The 15,777-nt window shown below is 59.2% G+C and overlaps 2 protein-coding genes across 8 annotated transcripts in view; one reads left to right on the top strand and one right to left on the bottom strand.

Moving 5' to 3' along the window:
• Nucleotides 1–230: 230 nt before the first annotated feature.
• LOC124076925 (cytochrome P450 2W1) lies at nucleotides 231–9,018 on the top strand. Of its 4 annotated transcripts, XM_046421010.2 has the most exons (9): nucleotides 231–441; nucleotides 1,793–1,955; nucleotides 2,212–2,361; nucleotides 2,428–2,585; nucleotides 3,835–4,008; nucleotides 4,203–4,341; nucleotides 4,423–4,607; nucleotides 4,916–5,057; nucleotides 5,210–9,018. In XM_046421010.2, exons 1-9 carry the CDS (start codon nucleotides 268–270, stop codon nucleotides 5,395–5,397), a joined length of 1,473 nt encoding a protein of 490 aa, XP_046276966.1. In that variant the 5' UTR covers nucleotides 231–267; the 3' UTR covers nucleotides 5,398–9,018. The 4 variants fall into 4 exon arrangements, with proteins under 4 accessions (XP_046276966.1, XP_058427669.1, XP_046276965.1 ...); XM_058571686.1 differs by having other exon boundaries at nucleotides 4,203–4,607; XM_046421009.2 differs by having other exon boundaries at nucleotides 2,212–2,585.
• A 2,155-nt stretch (nucleotides 9,019–11,173) lies between these two features.
• The window catches only part of CUNH7orf50 (chromosome unknown C7orf50 homolog), a 117,126-nt gene continuing 112,522 nt past the window's right edge, over nucleotides 11,174–15,777 (bottom strand). For all 4 annotated transcript variants that reach the window (XM_046421032.2, XM_058571690.1, XM_058571689.1 and 1 more), the window contains exons 4-5: nucleotides 13,309–13,390; nucleotides 11,174–11,871 (exon numbers count right to left, since the gene is read on the bottom strand). In XM_046421032.2, coding sequence (XP_046276988.2) covers nucleotides 11,692–11,871; nucleotides 13,309–13,390 — 262 coding nt within the window. In that variant the 3' untranslated portion in view covers nucleotides 11,174–11,691. The remainder of the gene's footprint in view (nucleotides 11,872–13,308; nucleotides 13,391–15,777) is intronic.

Raw genomic sequence — 15,777 nt, 5'->3', positions numbered from 1 at the left:
TGTAGAGATCTTGGATGCCTGATCCCAGACAGTCCCATGGCCTCCTGGGCTCCCAGCCACCCTGGGCCCCTATCACACACTCAACCCGCATTCCACGCAGCTGTAGCTTTAAGCCTCCTGCTGGGGCTGTCCCCTGCAAACTGCTTGTTCCACATTCTCGGGGTGGTGGGGCGGGTGGGGTGCTGGCACGCCCTCTGGGAGGGAGGCTATAAGGCACGGGCAGATGGGGCCCAGAGGGGAACTGGGGCCCTGCCTCCCGCTGTCCGCATGGCCCTGCTGCTCTTGGGGCTCCTGGTCCTCCTGGGCCTCTGGGGGCTGCTCCGTGCCTCTGCCCGCAGCCCCTCCCCAGCCCTGCGATGGCCCCCCGGGCCTCGCCCGCTGCCGCTCCTGGGGAACCTGCACTTGCTGAGTGTTTCGCAACAGGACCGGTCATTGATGGAGGTAGGCCTGGGTAGCCCCGCTCGACTCCCTCAGCCAGATGGTGGCCGTGTTCCAGGCCTGTCCCTGAGGAAGCCAAACCCAGTTTACACCATCCATTCAGCATGGTGCTGGGCCCACTGGGATGCAAGAGGAGTGCCCCTACCCTGATCTTGGGAAGAGAGAGCCACCCACCCCACAGGGAAGCTGCCCAGGGTTAGCGGGCAGGGAGAGCTCCTGCAGGAGGCAGCCTTTGGGAAGCACTTTCAGGAAGGTCAAGGTTGGTGCGGGTGGGATGCCCACTAGGTGTGGCTCCTCCTTGAAGAGCTAGTGATGGAAGTTTCTCGGCCAAGTTGAAGGCTGGCTTTCCTGCCGTGCAGCTGTGGGCAGGCTGACTCAGGGAGACACAGAGCCCGGATCTGCCCTGTGAGGGCTGACCAGCCCTGTCCCCTGCATGGGCTGGCACCCTGTCCCCACAACCCCAAAGCAGCCCCTTCCATTTAGTCCCCAAAGCCCTCACCAGAGACCAGCCCCCATCCCCTGCCCCATTGCAGTTCCTAAGAGTTCTCCCTACAAGGGGCTCCTGTCTCCAGAGTCCCCCAGATGGCCTCTCCAGGACTGCAGATGGGCAGGCAGCAGAGGGCTGCAGCCCTGGGCTGAACTGGCCCTGTCACACCTTCCCTAGGGCAGGACACCTGGGCCCCACCTGGCCCTGGGCACCAGGCTCAGGGGCTCAGGCCCTAGATTGGTGCTGGGCAGGAGCAGGCCCAGCTCCGTCCTCAGACATGAGTAGCCAAAGGCAGCTCACCTCCTGCTCCTGAACCTCAGTGTCCTGGGCTTAAAATGGGGAGATGACGCCTTCCTGGGCAGAGATGCCATTAGGACAGAGGGAGGAGCGTGACGGGAAAGGCTGGGGGCAGCCCAGATGTGAACTGTTCTCTGTCCTTGTTCAGCCAGTGAAGGTCAGAGTCAGAACTGACCAGCCATGGCCTGGGTGCTGCTTCTGTCCCTCCTTTGGTGCAGGTTGGGGGGGGGTGCCGCTGACCAAGCTAAAGTCCAAGGAGGGCCACAGCACGGAGGGACTGTCCAGCCTGCTGCCTGTGCAGCCCCAGGCCACCTGCAGCCTGGTCGTGGGTCTTGAGGGCCCCTGGGATTCCTTCTGAAAAGAAAACCCGTGAAAGTCATTCCCAGCACCAAAAGGCAGCACCCCAGTAGACTGGGAATGGTTCTATGGGTCCCCCAAAATGGCCCTGCATGCCCCCTACGCCCTGAAGAGTCTCCCCCAGTTCGTCCACCCAGCCGTGCTCTGCCCAAGTGGACCCCAGAGGGCCTGATGGGTAGGGGCTGCCCACCTGACCCCTGCTGCCCCCACCAGCTCTCCAAGCGCTATGGGCCAATGTTCACCGTCCACCTGGGCTGCCAGAAGACTGTGGTGCTGTCCGGCTATGAGGCTGTGAGGGAGGCCCTGGTGGGCACTGGGCAGGAGCTGGCGGATCGGCCCCCCATCCCCATCTTTCAGCTCATCCAGCAAGGCGGGGGTAGGTGTGTGGTTCTCTGCAGTAGAAGGTGGGGACTGACCTCTGGGCTGGTGCTGGGCCAGGGGAACAGGAGCCCTTAGGGTCTTCCCATCACAAGCCAAGAAGGGGCCTGCTAACCCTGGCCAACCCCCAGAGAACAGGAGGGTGGAACCGAGACCCCTCCGCCAGGCCCTGCTGACCCAGGTGGCCCCACCTGCTCCTGCCTGCCATGCAGGGCAGGGTGACGGCCACACAGCATCTCCGTGTCCGCCCACAGGCATCTTCTTCTCCTCTGGGGCGCGCTGGAGGGCTGCCCGCCAATTCACAGTGCGTGTGCTGCATAGCCTGGGCGTGGGGCAGGCGCCCATGGCCGACAAGGTGCTGCAGGAGCTGGCGTGTCTCATGGGACAGCTGGATAGCTATGGAGGTGAGCAGGGGCTGGGACACCTCTCCCTGGGGTCCCCTGCCTGCCTGAGGCCCGTCTCCCCTGCAGGCCGGCCTTTCCCTCTGGACCTGCTGGGCTGGGCTCCCTCCAACATCACCTTCGCACTCCTCTTCGGCCAGCGGTTTGACTACCAGGACACCATGTTTGTGTCCCTGCTGGGTCTCATTGATGAGGTCATGGTTCTCCTGGGGTCACCCAGCCTACAGGTGAGAGGTCGCTGCCTCATGGGAGCTGAGCCCTTAGAGGTAGGGTAGACCCTGGGGAGAGTAGGACTGGGGGTGTCCAGCATCATCCTTCACCCCAACCGTCAGCAAAAGGAGCCTGGACTTGGGTCGAGAGCTTGAGTCTGTACTCCCTTGGTGACCCCCTGGCTGCACGCCCGCAGACCAGCCTCTGTGCTCCGTGGGAAATAGTAGGTCTGGAGCAGGGGATCCTCATTTTCTCCCAGTGCCCCATCAGTCACAGTCACACCTGCTCCAAGGTGAGGAGTGGGGCCAGACACTCCTCCCCCAGGTGGGTAGGACCCAGAGACATGGGTCCCAGCCCAGGTCCTTCACCACATTACAGAAACCACAAAATCCGTTCTCTGACATCATGGGGGTACGTGTCATTTCTTTTCCAAAGTCTACAGATTCCACACGTCCGTCTTTGGCGTCTCTAACTGTGAGTTAGCTGAAGCCTAGACACCAGGTGTGCTGCTTGTGGGATTGACAGCAGGACTTGGCAGCAGGTGTGCTTTGTCACTCTGCTGTCCCTGGCATGAGGTCCCAGGAGGTGAGGTGGGACAGCACAGCAGTGCCCGGGGCTGGTCCTCAAACTTTGCAGCCCGTGACCCACTGTAGTCAGAGTGAGGCTGTCCTGCTCTTAGGGGCACCAGGCCAACCCGCCCAACTCCAGAGCCCTCCCCTGGAGTCCCTCCCAATGGGGCTCTGTGGGGCAGTCCCATGGCCCTTCCTACCCGTGCCTGATTCTCACCTTGGAGCGCCTTGAGGAGTTTCTGTCCACGATTGCTGGTGTCCTGGGAAAGCAAGTGTCTGAGGGTCAGCTGGACAGCAGCTGGCATCCACCTGCTGGTGGGGGACACCCTGGCTCCTCAGATTCCACCTCTGTGCAACTCCCAGAGTGGGTGATAATCTGCAGCAGCAAATGCCCCCTCTTCCTTCCTCTTCACTTTAGCAGGTGGAAGGGGGCATGGTCACAGGCAGCCTGTTTGCATAAAGCCGCCAGGTGTGTTACTGTCAGATGGCTCCATGCTCGCGACTGAGGTTTCCTGAGTCCCCGGACCCCCAGTAGGGCCGCAGGCCTCCAGCCAGGCGCCCTCTTGTGGCCGTGGGTGGCACATGCCCCAGCACCTTTGAAGCCCTGGATGGGGACACCCTTGCTGCTGGATGGACGGGCTCCCCCCGCGGGGACCAGGTGCCTGGCCCCACCCCACCACCCTGCCCTCTGTCCCAGTTGTTCAACATCTACCCCTGGTTGGGGACCCTGCTCCAGCTGCACCGGCCTGTCCTGCGCAAGATCGAGGAAGTGCGTGTCATCCTGAGGACTCTCCTGCAGGCGCGGGCCTCCCCCACGCCCCAGGGTGGCCCTGCGCAGAGCTTCGTGGATGCTCTGATCCAGCAGGGTCAGGTAGGGGAAAACCAGGAGGCCTGTGGGAGTCCCTGTGGACTCCAGGACTGGGGCTGGGGAGGTGTGAAATGGGGCATTCCTAGTGCCTGGTCTGGGGCACTGGAGGTGGTGAGTGGGTGCTCATTTTTCTGTCCTGGGTTGGGGCTGGAGTGGACAGACCTCAAGACCTCAAGCTCTGCCCACCTGCCTCACAGGGGGATGACCAAGAGGGCCTCTTTGCAGAGGACAACGCTGTGGCCTGTGTGCTGGACATGGTCATGGCTGGCACAGAGACCACCTCCGCCACACTGCAGTGGGCCATCCTGCTGATGGCCAAATACCCAGGCGTGCAGGGTGAGGCCTCGCATGTGGCTGGGTACCCCCAGGGCAAGGTGATGGGGTCCTCCTCAGACATGGTACCACTTTCCGGTACAGGCCGTGTGCAGGAGGAGCTGGGCCATGTACTGGGCCCTGGGAGGCTGCCCCGGCCTGAGGACCAGAGGGTACTGCCCTACACCAACGCAGTGCTGCATGAGGTCCAGCGGTACATCACGCTCCTGCCCCACGTGCCCCGCTGCACAGCTGCTGACACTCAGCTGGGTGGCTACCTGCTCCCCAAGGTGGGGGCCCAGCTGGGCCTCATTCTCTCCTTCCCTCTTGCTCAGGGTTGGTCAGGATCGCTGGACTCTGAGATGCCAAGTCTTGGGGCTGGTGCCTGACAGCACAGAGATTTCCCCCATTGGAACAAGGAAGGCGTCACCCCAACCTCACAGCACCTCCTACCTGGGACACCAGAGCCTGGGGATCAGGGTCCTCCTCTGTGTCCCGAGGGTCAGGCTAGGTGGGGTCAGTAGGAGCCTCATCCTCAGGGAAACCTCCTCAGAGGCCCCTCACCCCATTTCTGGGGTCCTCCTCTTGGCCCCCACAGGGCACACCTGTGATTCCCTTGCTGACTTCAGTGCTCCTGGACAAGACACAGTGGGAGACCCCGGACCAGTTCAACCCGGGCCACTTCCTGGATGCGGATGGGCACTTCGTGAAGCGGGCTGCCTTCCTACCCTTCTCCACAGGTACTAGGGCTGGGGCCAGAGGCCCACAGGCGACAAGCCCTTCTGGGATGTCTGGTCTCTGGCCCTTGGGGCATGCTCCCTAGCACCTCCACAGCAACGCCCCCTCTGGGAGCAGGCCTGGCACCCACTTGGTGTCTCCCTTACCCTCACAGGCCGCCGAGTCTGCGTGGGGGAGAGCCTGGCTAGGATGGAGCTCTTCCTGCTGTTCGCTGGCCTCCTCCAGCGCTACCGCCTACTGCCTCCACCTGGCATCAGCCCCACTGCCCTGGACACCACTCCTGCCCCAGCCTTCACCATGCGGCCCCGTGCTCACACCCTGCGGGCAGTGCCCTGGCCCTAGGAGCTTCCACTGGGCAAACTCCCAGGGGCTGCCCCTCCTGGGCCTCTAGTATGGACGGCAGGGGTGGGGGGCAGCGCTCCTGAGCAGGAACACTGCCAGGCCCCACTCCCTGGTCAGCACCTCTCTGGGCCCCACCTTGACCGCAGCCACCACATGGCTTCCATGCCACAGACCTGTCCACGGTGGGTAGGGCTGTCCTGTCCAGTATGGGCTGGTAACAACCTCATCTAAATACCACGGGGACAGAAGTGCCCCTCCATAGCCAAACACCCTGACCCCGCCCGAGTCTGTGCCTCTGAGGCCCTGGGCTCCCTCCCAGGATTGCACACAAACATGGATTCCCTCCTCCACTCTTGCTTCCAGGGCAGCAGGACACCCCTCCCTGCCTTTCTTCCTCATTCCTTACCTCCCATGTCCTCTGGTGCCTTTTCTGCAGTCACCCTCAGAGTGTCTCTCTGATCTATTCCCTACTATCCAGTTCCCTACCAGGGCCAGTGTCCACCAGGCATGTACAGTTTTGGGGTACAAGGAAATACAGGGTGATGCCTAGGCTCAGGGGTGACGTCTACCCAGAGATTGGTCTTAGTCCAGGAGTCCCATGACCTACCTCATTCTTGGTGCACCTGAGAGCCATGCCCAGAGTCCTCTGAATGTCACTAGTTGCTGCCTCCAGCCCCCAGCCAGAGCCAAGTGCATACTCCTTAAAGGCCAGCTCACACTTAGCTTGTATGGGCACTGGGGCCAAGGCTTCATGGTCTGTCCCAACACCTGGGGTCCTGAAACAAATTCCTCCCACCCTGTGCCTCAGTTTACTCACTGGTGAAATGGGTCACCACGACTGCAGGACCATTGAGCTTTGAGGGAGGTGCAGGGTGGAGATGCTGAGAGTCCAGGGGCCAACCCCAAACCAAGGTGTCCACAGGGAATGGAGAGGCTGCTGAGGAGGGGAGGCCCCTAACCCCACGAGGGTCACTCTGCTGATCTCCCCCAGGGCTGGGCATAGGCAGCACGTGGAGGAACGGAGGTCCCAGGCAAGCCCTTGAGCACTCCCACAGCCATGCCCTGGACAGGGAGGGGCAGCCCCGAGACGCCTCAGGGGAGGTGGGCCACTCAGGGCAGCCACCACCCAAGTCAGGCTGTGTTGGCAGGTGAGGTTCAAGGCCATTTCAGGAGGCTGCTGACCCTGACCTGCTGTCTGCCAACCTCACGGGATCCTGGTGCAGAAAGGGAGACCCACACCCTGACATGCCCGAAGCACAAGAAGCTTCCCTTCTCTCATGATGCACCCAGGCCGTGGGGCAGGGCCTCAGGTTGGGTGTTATCACACTGCCCACGGGGCTACCTGTCTCTCAGATCTCCAGGCTACATGGGCTGGGCTGGAAGCTCCGGTGCTTCTGCCTGATTCTCAGCTCATTTTTGGGATCCTTGGGGGAGTCTCCCTTCACCATTGAAGCAGCCAGCTCTGGGGTGCACACCTGGGGTGCAGGAAAGCCGAGATTGCCCCCCACCTGGCCTTGATGGCTCCCAGGCCTTCCAGAGGTGGGGCTTCTCCACAGAGACCACTATGGACATTCGCATGTGGTGCACCATCCTGGGGTCCAGCCTTAGCTGGGGTCCTGCTTTGTACCTGGCAAGCCTTCTTCAAACCCGCCTCGGTTCAGGCCATTGTCCTGGGAGCCTGGTGGGCTGCAGGTGGGGACACTCAAGGCTCGCTGTGACAAGGGGAAGGGGGTTGGTCCTCCTGTCAGCATGGTGGCTCCAGAGTCAGAGGGCTAGCAAGGGAAGTGGGGCAGCTTCCAAGCTAATTGTTACCTCCAGGAACCTTTCTTAGGGTCCTTCTGATCCCCACTCATCTGCCAAATCTCTGCCCCACGCCTTGACCATGACCTTGGTAGAGGACACAGGAACCAGCTGCTGAGTGGGTGGAGGCCCAGTTGGGGATGTGGATGACACCCAAATAGCAAAGGGGTACCTTCTGAGCAAGGGAGGCACCCAGCCACAAGGATTGGGGGGGCACTGCTTACTCAGGGTTGTGACAGTGCGGGCCAGTCAGTTGAGTGGGATAGGGTCCCTGGTCCAGGGACTTCACATGCACAAAAGGTGGCCCCTCCTGGAGAAAGAAAAGGAACTGTAGCTTTCCTGCCGTGGAGCAGCGCCCCGAGATTGGGAGAGCGGCTGGACCACAGGAGCAGCATGACACATCTCCAGTCCCCAGAGCGGGCGCAGCAAGCTCCCAATAACCGGGGGAAGGTCACTGCAACAGAGGCTTGCAGGGACAAGGTGCTGACACTGTGGTCACGTGAAGGAGTGGGTCAAGGAGGTGAGGGGAGCTTGGCTGCATCCAGTCTTTCTGGGGAAGAGCTAGGCGACAGGCACATAAGTATCTGCTCCTCTATTCTCACGTTTGGAACCTGTCATTTAAAGGTTGAGGGCAGAAAGAACCTGTCCCAGCACCAAGGGGGAGCTTTTCCAACAGAACAAACTAATCTCACCTGGCCTCAACTTCAGCTGACCCAAGGACTATCTGGGGAAATGCTGGTCCCTTCTTCCCAGCATTGGGGAGACTCAGCCGACACTCAAGACACAGGTGATGGGGTCGTGAGATCATCACCCAGAGTCCGGGGGCCACTTGCAGCCTGGAGAAGCCCATCTCCAGCGTGAGGCAAAACTCCAGCATGTGCTGGATTCTGGGTGGGAGGACTGTCCACTATTGCCCATTGCTGTACCCTGGGGTGATGCTGCTCACACCTGCCCCAGGAGGCCGGGAACTGGACAAGTGGGCTTGGAAGCAGGTGGGTGAATCCCTGCTCTGCTGGGCAAGATGCCATGTGGGTGCATCCAGAGGATTCTAACCTTAATTACTACTCAGCTTGAAGGTTCTTTACTTTATCATCTGTGACCCACCCCCCCCCCCCACGAAAATGAGGAAGGTATGAGAGGTTGAGGTCCCTGAGGACAGATACGGAAACTGAGGTTGGGGTGTAACTTGCGCTCAGCTGGGAGGCAGGGGATGGTGACCAGGCACAGTACCTGTGCCCAGGAGCTGCCAGAAAGCTTGTGCCACCAGGAGGAGGGTGTGGGAGCCAGCACCAGCGAAGAGCAGGAGGACAGCAGAAGCCCAGCCTGCCACATCAGAGAAGTCAGAGAGGGACAATCAGGAAAAGAGAAAGACACAGCAGGCAACTGCTCCAGGAAGAGCGCAAGACAGACCCAACACGGCCTCCGTTCTGAGATCTCAGAACCGTGCCTAAACACACACCCTTCAAGACACAGCGGACAGAAGCTACCTCCTCAGGGGCTGGTCTCCAGGTGCCCAGTGGATCTGTGAGGGTCCCACCACCCCAGTCAGCGCCTGCCCCTCACCCAGAGTTCCTGTGCCAGTCCACCTGCACGCCATGGCTCCCAACACCATTCTGACTTTTGAACAGTGGTTTCTGGTTGGTCAAGCCATGCACACACCTGCTGATAAAGAGGAACCTTAGGAGGAAACAAACACTGTCACCTCATGTTGCCAGCAGGCTTTGTCCTGCAGATGTCTTTGTGACCTTTCTCCTGAAGGTGTGTCTGTCCTAGAGGTGTCCTGGGGAACACTAGTTTATTAAAATCAACTTTAGTGAGGAATTATGCATGTAAGGCATAAGGTCTGCCCATAGGCATGTGAGGCCATCTCCGTCAGGACACAGTGCTCCACCTGGAGCCCCCTCGGCCCTCTGGGTCAGCTCCATCAGTACATTTTGCTGTCTGTTAGTGAGCAGCTCCTGGGACCTCATGAGTGGACTCTGGTGGCACTTCCTTGTTTGTGTCCACAGTTCTTCCTTTTTGATGTTAAGTGTCACTTTGTCCAGTTCCTGTGCAATGGACACTGGGAATACTTCCAGTTTGCAGGGGCAGAGGGGGAGATAGCCATCACTTGAGGTTTCCAGATGCAACTTATCCCCTGTGAGCTGTGGGCAAGGCAAGGACTCGCAGCCCAATCTTTTTTTTTTTTTAATTAAAAAAATATTTTTATGTGGTGCTGAGGATTGAACCCAGTGCCTCACATGTGCTCTAACCCTGAGCTACAGCCCCAGCCCATCGCAGCTCAATCTTTGACATTCTGGTCCCCCCTGGGGTCTCATCAGAGAGTGCCACCTCTGAGTGGCATCAAAGGACCCCCCCCAAGGAGCTGCTTGGTCCCAGGTGGTCTCTTGATCATCTCCCTCTGCACATTCTGCCAGAGATGCTGTGGAGATTGGCACTCTGTGACCACAGGCTTAGAAAGAAAAGATCCCTTCTCCAGCAGGTGACAGGGGAATGCTGGTGTTGAAGTCAAGTGGGCCCAGGTCTCCAACACCGGTTTCCACAGACAGTGAGGTCTTCTTCACATTTCCTTTCTAACTTGGCTGCCAGAAAATCAGGAGCTGTTCTTGATCTATCAACCCTGATTTTTAAAATCACCTGTCCCTTCTTTGTACCTTGTGGGTCTTTATCGCTGCCTACCTACTTCTTGGTGTACTAACCTAAGACGCCTCAAAGTTCGGCAACAGTGGAGCTGCACCCAACGGCGCACGTGTCATTACCCTGGGCTGCAGGCAGCTGCTCTGCAGGGCTGAGGTGCCAGCATGTGGATTATAGATCCATGGGGGGGTGGGGTGGGCGGTCTGTTTGTGACCCTATCCAATGGCATAAGGCCCGGGACTCCTCACATGCTGTTCCCAAGGGCCACCGTGGGTTAGTGGCTACCACATGGGTCAGGATATGTGGGCATGTTGTGTGATGAGCATCTCCACTGCAGAGGAACAGAGCCAGGGCCACACACTGCCTGGGGGGCGGCAAGGAGCCCCAGACTGCGAGCAGGCGAGACCCTGGTGGTGAGACCCTTGGGTCTCTTCTAATCCAAGAGTCTAGGGGATCTGTGGTGACAGGTGACAAGGGGTCTGCATGCCAGGCTCGCCCAGGCTATGACTGGCCTTGGGAGAAAGGGATGTGCTTCTGCGGGGGCTGCACCCAGCAAGGCCACCGCCATCCCGCTGCCCACAGGTGTGCACGCACATGGTGCTTCGCTCCTGACCCAAGCGCTGGTGACCAGAATCAGTCACCAGCCCTGGGGAACAACTCACTTTTGTCCACTAGTGTAGCTGGAGTGGCTTGATGGGTGAGTTTGGAGCACCCACAGGTAGCTTGCCCCCTGTGGCTGGGTACATGTCCGAAGAGGACCAGGTGGGGCTGTGTCCTCTGTCTGCCTCAGGAGTCCTGCAGTGGCTGGCTCCAGGGGGATACTGATCATTCAGAGGGGGGCCTGCACTCCACTTTTATTAAAGGCCATGTGCAAGGGCCATAGGTGTGTTTAAGGATACCCTCTTGGGTGGCAGTTGAGGCCTGAGCATCTTGCTTTGTAAAGGTGACCAGGCAAGGGCTGGTGCCACTCTCACTGGCTGAGGAGGCTGGGAACCACTGGGGCCACTCTTGGGCCCTGAGGTCTTCTGCAGGTAGCCTGGATTCAGCCTCAGCCCTTCTTACCCTGGCGGCTCCCCTCCCCAACGGCAGCTTCTCCCTGGCTGCCCAGCTCCTGCACATCCCATGTGACTGGACAGTCAGGGGTGGGAACCCCTGTTCTGCTGTGCAGGGGTATGTCCTGGCCAGGACGGTCACTATGATACCTGGAAAAGGCAACCTGAGAGCATGGCTGCTAGAAATGTCAGTAGAGAGCAGGGATGCTGTCCTGGGAGGCTCCTGAAGACGGGAGTGGCGGCTGAAGCATGCCTACCCGGACAGCCCTCCACAACCTCCGCCAGAGTGAGGACAGGCTGATTTTTATTGAAAATGGGGCAGCACAGGCACAGGCTCTGGACTGCTGCCCCCAAGGGTTTCCCTGAAGCCAGACTGGAGGCCACACAAGGAGGCGAGGCCCACGCTGGAAGGGCTGTCAGATGAAAGGTGCAGGGACCGACTTGGGGACCCACACCCCAAACACTGAGGAAGCACAGCTGGTGGGGAGGGCCAGTTCTTAAGATACTCCTGGTAGAAAAATAGATATCTGGGTTTTGGGGCCACTTGGGGCTGGAGCTGGTGTCCCGGGGTTTCTTCAGGGAGATCATGCTGTTCTGAAGGTACAAAGATCTGGTCGCCCATGAAAACAGTCCCTGATCAAGGCAGGTCAGGAGTTCAGAAGGAGGGTCCAGGGGTCCTTCCAAGGGTCTGGTGCCCCTACGTGGCTTGACCTACTCATGTTCGTCTTTGCTCCTTTTGGGCCAATGAAGACCCTCAATGTGTCTTGAAGAGCCCAGGGCAGCCGAGTGCCACTCCATCCCTGCACTAGGACAGCAGCTGCAGCACCTGTCGGAGGCGCTGGGCCTTCTCCAGCAGGGCGGCCTCCGAGCCCGCCTCATCCAGCTCCTGAATCAGGGCTTCCGCCTTCTGGACCGTCAGCTCCCGGGCCCTGCCCTTCAGCCCCTCCAGGTAGGCCAGGAGGGTGGAGAAGTGCTCGTCGGGAACCTGGCGGCGGGAGAAGGGGAGCGGGTCAGGGCCAGAGCAAGGCGACACACAGACCTGAGCAGCAGAAGATGGGCACACAGTGTTTTTCCACCTGGGCCCCCACAGGGCCATGTGAAGGGCCCTCAAGCTATGGTGTTCCTGCCCTGCCGAGGACAAGAGTCCAGGTACACAGGAAGAGAGGGCCAACTTCCCTGCCTCAGCCATTTCCTTCACCAGCCTCAGATGCTCCTATGTTTAGAGGCTAGCGCCACCATGCCCTCTTGAATGCCACCAAACCAGCAAGTTTTAAAGAAATAGATTAGCTAGGATAAAGAATGGGCGAGGCGGTGACATTCACAGTAGTCTGGGGGATGGAAGACAGGCCTGACAGAGCTCAGCAGACCCGAGAAGAGAAGCTCAAACAGTCTGGGGTCGGAGGACACAGTAGGCAGGGTGCACTGCAGGCCTGGCTGGGCCCTGGCTCCAGGGTACTGTGTTGTCACCTCTAAAGAGGCAGCTGCCACCAAAATGTGTGGCTTCCTGATCTTCCAGACAGCAAGGTACTAGCATAAAGACAGGCACATAGATCAACAGAATAGAATAGAATAGAGCCCAGAAACCAACCTCCCACCAATTTATTTTCAACAGGTGCCAATTCATGGAGGGGAAATAGTCTTCCAGTGGTGGCAGAGGATGCTAGGCACCCACCCATAAGCAAAGGCACAAAGTTGGAGACCTTCTTTATGACAGACAGATGCAATCTAAGCAACTGGTGCCGTGAGTATAAGAGCTGGAACTATAACACTCTTGAGAGACAGCATGGATACTTATCTCTGTGACCTGCCACTTTGTGGGGGGAAATGAATGTCCTCTGAATTTGTTCCATTTCAAGATCAGTGAAACCAATGCACACCCACCATGGCAGGCCACAGATCTGTGTCTGGATGTCCTGGCTGAGACGGGGACATAGGTGAGACAGGCATGGCCCTCACCTGGTCTGTCTGCAGACACAGGTGTCCCCTGCACCCTAACACATACAGCGCACCTGAGATGCCTGGAACGGTGTACAGGAAACTTGAGGGTGCTGGTGTGGAAGGAACGCCCCTGGGTGCCCGCGGGAGTGTGGAGGCTACATGACTGTGGCCTGTGGGGGCCGGGCCTTCACGGCTTGGGGTTGTGTGTCTAGATCCCATCTCCCTTCAGGAAATAAAATCGGCTCTGAAAAGAAGTGTGCACCTGTGCCCTGCACACACGGGCAGGGGCCTCCACAGGGTGCAGGTTTGCCTGGACCTTCAAGGCTGGTGCCAGGGACCTGGCAGGGGCAGGAGTCACTCTGCTTCAAATGTAGGTGGGGGGGAAGGTTGGGCTCCCCATGGGACCATCAGGACAGTCTTGCAGCTTGTGACCTCTGCATAGGCCTGCCACCTGGGAGACCCTTCCCCTGGGGTGTGCACAGACCTTGTCACTGTCGTACATGTGCAGCAGGAGCCACGTCTGCCTCGTCTTCTGGAATTTCCAATTCTTATGCTTTTGGGCCCACCTGAGGAAATTGAGACAAGCATCTCAGAGTGCGGACTGGCCAAGCCCCTCCTGTGCTAAGGGCTGAAGCTGTGGTGTCCTGGGGCCTTGTACAGTCCCTCTCTGAGGTGAGGAGCTGAATCTGCTGGGGGCAGCATGGTGCCGAGAGTCCTGGTCAGGAAGATGTGCCAGCTCAGCAGGCTGCCGAGCCCCTTGGCCAATCTTGGCCCACACTGTAACAGGACATAAAGGCTGGATGGCTTGCGGCCATTTCTTTCAATCCCACTCATCTGTGACCTCTCAACCACAAAGTGAGCATTCTGAACTTCCTGAGTTCAGGCTTCTTCAAAAAGCTCCTCTTGCAGGCTGTGGCTGGGGCTCAGTGGCAGAGCACTTGCCTAGCATGTGTGAGGCACTGGGTTCGAGTCTCAACACTGCATATCAATAAATAAAATAAAGGTCCATTGACAACTAAAAAAATATTTAGAAAAAAAGCTTCTCTTGCATGGGATTGCCAAGTCCTGGCGGCCCTTCCTCCTCTGATGAGTAGGACAGCTAGGTTTCCCTGTGTCTAGGCAGGTCAGTGGAGGCTGGGCCAGGACAGGTGGGGCTGGGAGTGTCCATGAGGAAGTGCGTCACTCTGCCTCCTGCTCATGGGGGCAGGGACAGCCTGTGGGCCTCGCAGTGTGCACCGAGAGAGAGGGAGAAGGAGGGCTGCCATGCCAGTCTGGGCTGCTCAGTTGTCAGGCAGGCACAGAGATGTCCTATCCCAGGGCTTCGCAGTGCTTGGTCTTTGCTACAGCAGCTTGGTGGTGCCTGAACTGACCTGGCCCCTAAGTGCTGTCAGGGCTGCGGGGGAAGAAGAGGACAAAGAGGACGACAAAGAGCACTTGGGCCAGGACGGCAGGCCAGGCTCTCAGAGGTGAGACCCGCACGCTGGGAAGGGACTGCTGAGTGAATCCCGGGTAAGGCAAGGGCAAAGCCACTGCCATGGACAGCAGTCTTCAGGCCTGAGGCCCAGACACAGGAATACAGGTGTCTGTGACAGAAAGACGGAGGGGAAGAAGACGACAGGGCTGCAGTACTCCAGCTGGAGGGCACAGTGGGGAGGGCTTGGGCCTCGAGCCTCACCGCCTGTCTTCTGAGGGTTGGCAGATCCTGCCGGCTGCTGGAGTGGGAACACCACAGCTCTGTCCTGCTTCACACATGGTCCCTGGGGCAAAGGTAGCCACACCAGCTTACCTTCTTGGAACCTGGGGACTCCGTGCAGAGTCAAGAGAAGGCTGGGCCACGGATGCTACCTGCATGGTCAAGGCTCCAGCTCGCATGTCCCTGTAGGAAGCTGACTTACCCTCTTGGAAAGAGGACATTTAGGAGTGAGGGTTGGAGACAGACCCCTCAGGCTCTGTGCCAGGTGCCTTTGCTGTCTATCAGCCCCAAGCCCCTCCCTCTACCAACTGCTCTGTGGAAACGGGGTGGGCCCTTTGGAAATATCTCCTTTGTCAGACACAGTAGGAAGAAGGAGGGGGAGAGACATCAGGGTGCGTTTCCCGCTCGGTCCTCTGAGGGGGAGTTCAGGGTTCTCAGCACCATGTCCCCAGGGAGGCCTCCCTGGAACAGCACATGAACCCCATCCCACAAGGTCTGGGCCTCAGCCCTGGGTCTGGTACCGGCTGTTCTGAGTTCTCTGGAGTCCTTGCTCATCTCACTAGCCGAGGCCCATCGCAGGTGTCTTCCCACATAATACCCCTTCCTAATTCAAGCCACTGTGTGGTGCTTTCAGTCCCTCGACTGCCCACAGACCAGGGGTTGGTTCCCACGTTAGCCCCTCACGCACACTCAGTCATTGAGCAGATCCCCAGAACACGTCACCACCTCCCCTGGTTCGTTCTAGCCTGGGACTTCCCTGTGGTGAAGGCCTGGATCCAAATGCAGCCGAAGCTCCTTGTGTCCTCTAGACCAGGGACCTAACCAGTGGCCCTAGGCCTGCCCCCCACCCCATGATGGCCTTTTGAGTGGCTGCTGACTGCTGGCAGGTATGGGGACATTGGGAGCAAAAAGACCAAGCAGCTAGGAGGGCACAGTGGGCCCCAGACCCACGCCCCAGAGTTGCAGTTCCTGCATTCCTGAGGTCCCACCCCAACTGGGCAGCTGGATCCCACAAGAGGAGACCACAGGGGAGGGAACACTGCCTCTGTGGCCCTGCCAATGTTAGCCCAGAGGGAGACCGTGGTGTGACTGCATCCATGCTCACAGTGAGATGGGGTCTGAGAGGGGCCCCTGGTTACCAGCACTCCACAGGTGCCACAGTGACTGCTATCTTACCCTGTCTCCTTTCCACCACCGAGACAGTGTAGTCAGGGACTGTCTTCCCACCCATTCAGGGGCAGGTCCACCCCACAAGGTGCC

Source organism: Marmota monax, unplaced genomic scaffold, assembly GCF_021218885.2.
Source record: "Marmota monax isolate L192 unplaced genomic scaffold, Marmota_monax_Labrador192_F-V1.1 WCK01_AAM20220418_F8-fsc00266, whole genome shotgun sequence".
Taxonomy (NCBI): Eukaryota; Metazoa; Chordata; class Mammalia; order Rodentia; family Sciuridae; genus Marmota; species Marmota monax.
The sequence above is the reverse complement of the archived record's forward strand: the minus strand, read 5'-3'. Positions and strand labels throughout refer to the sequence as shown.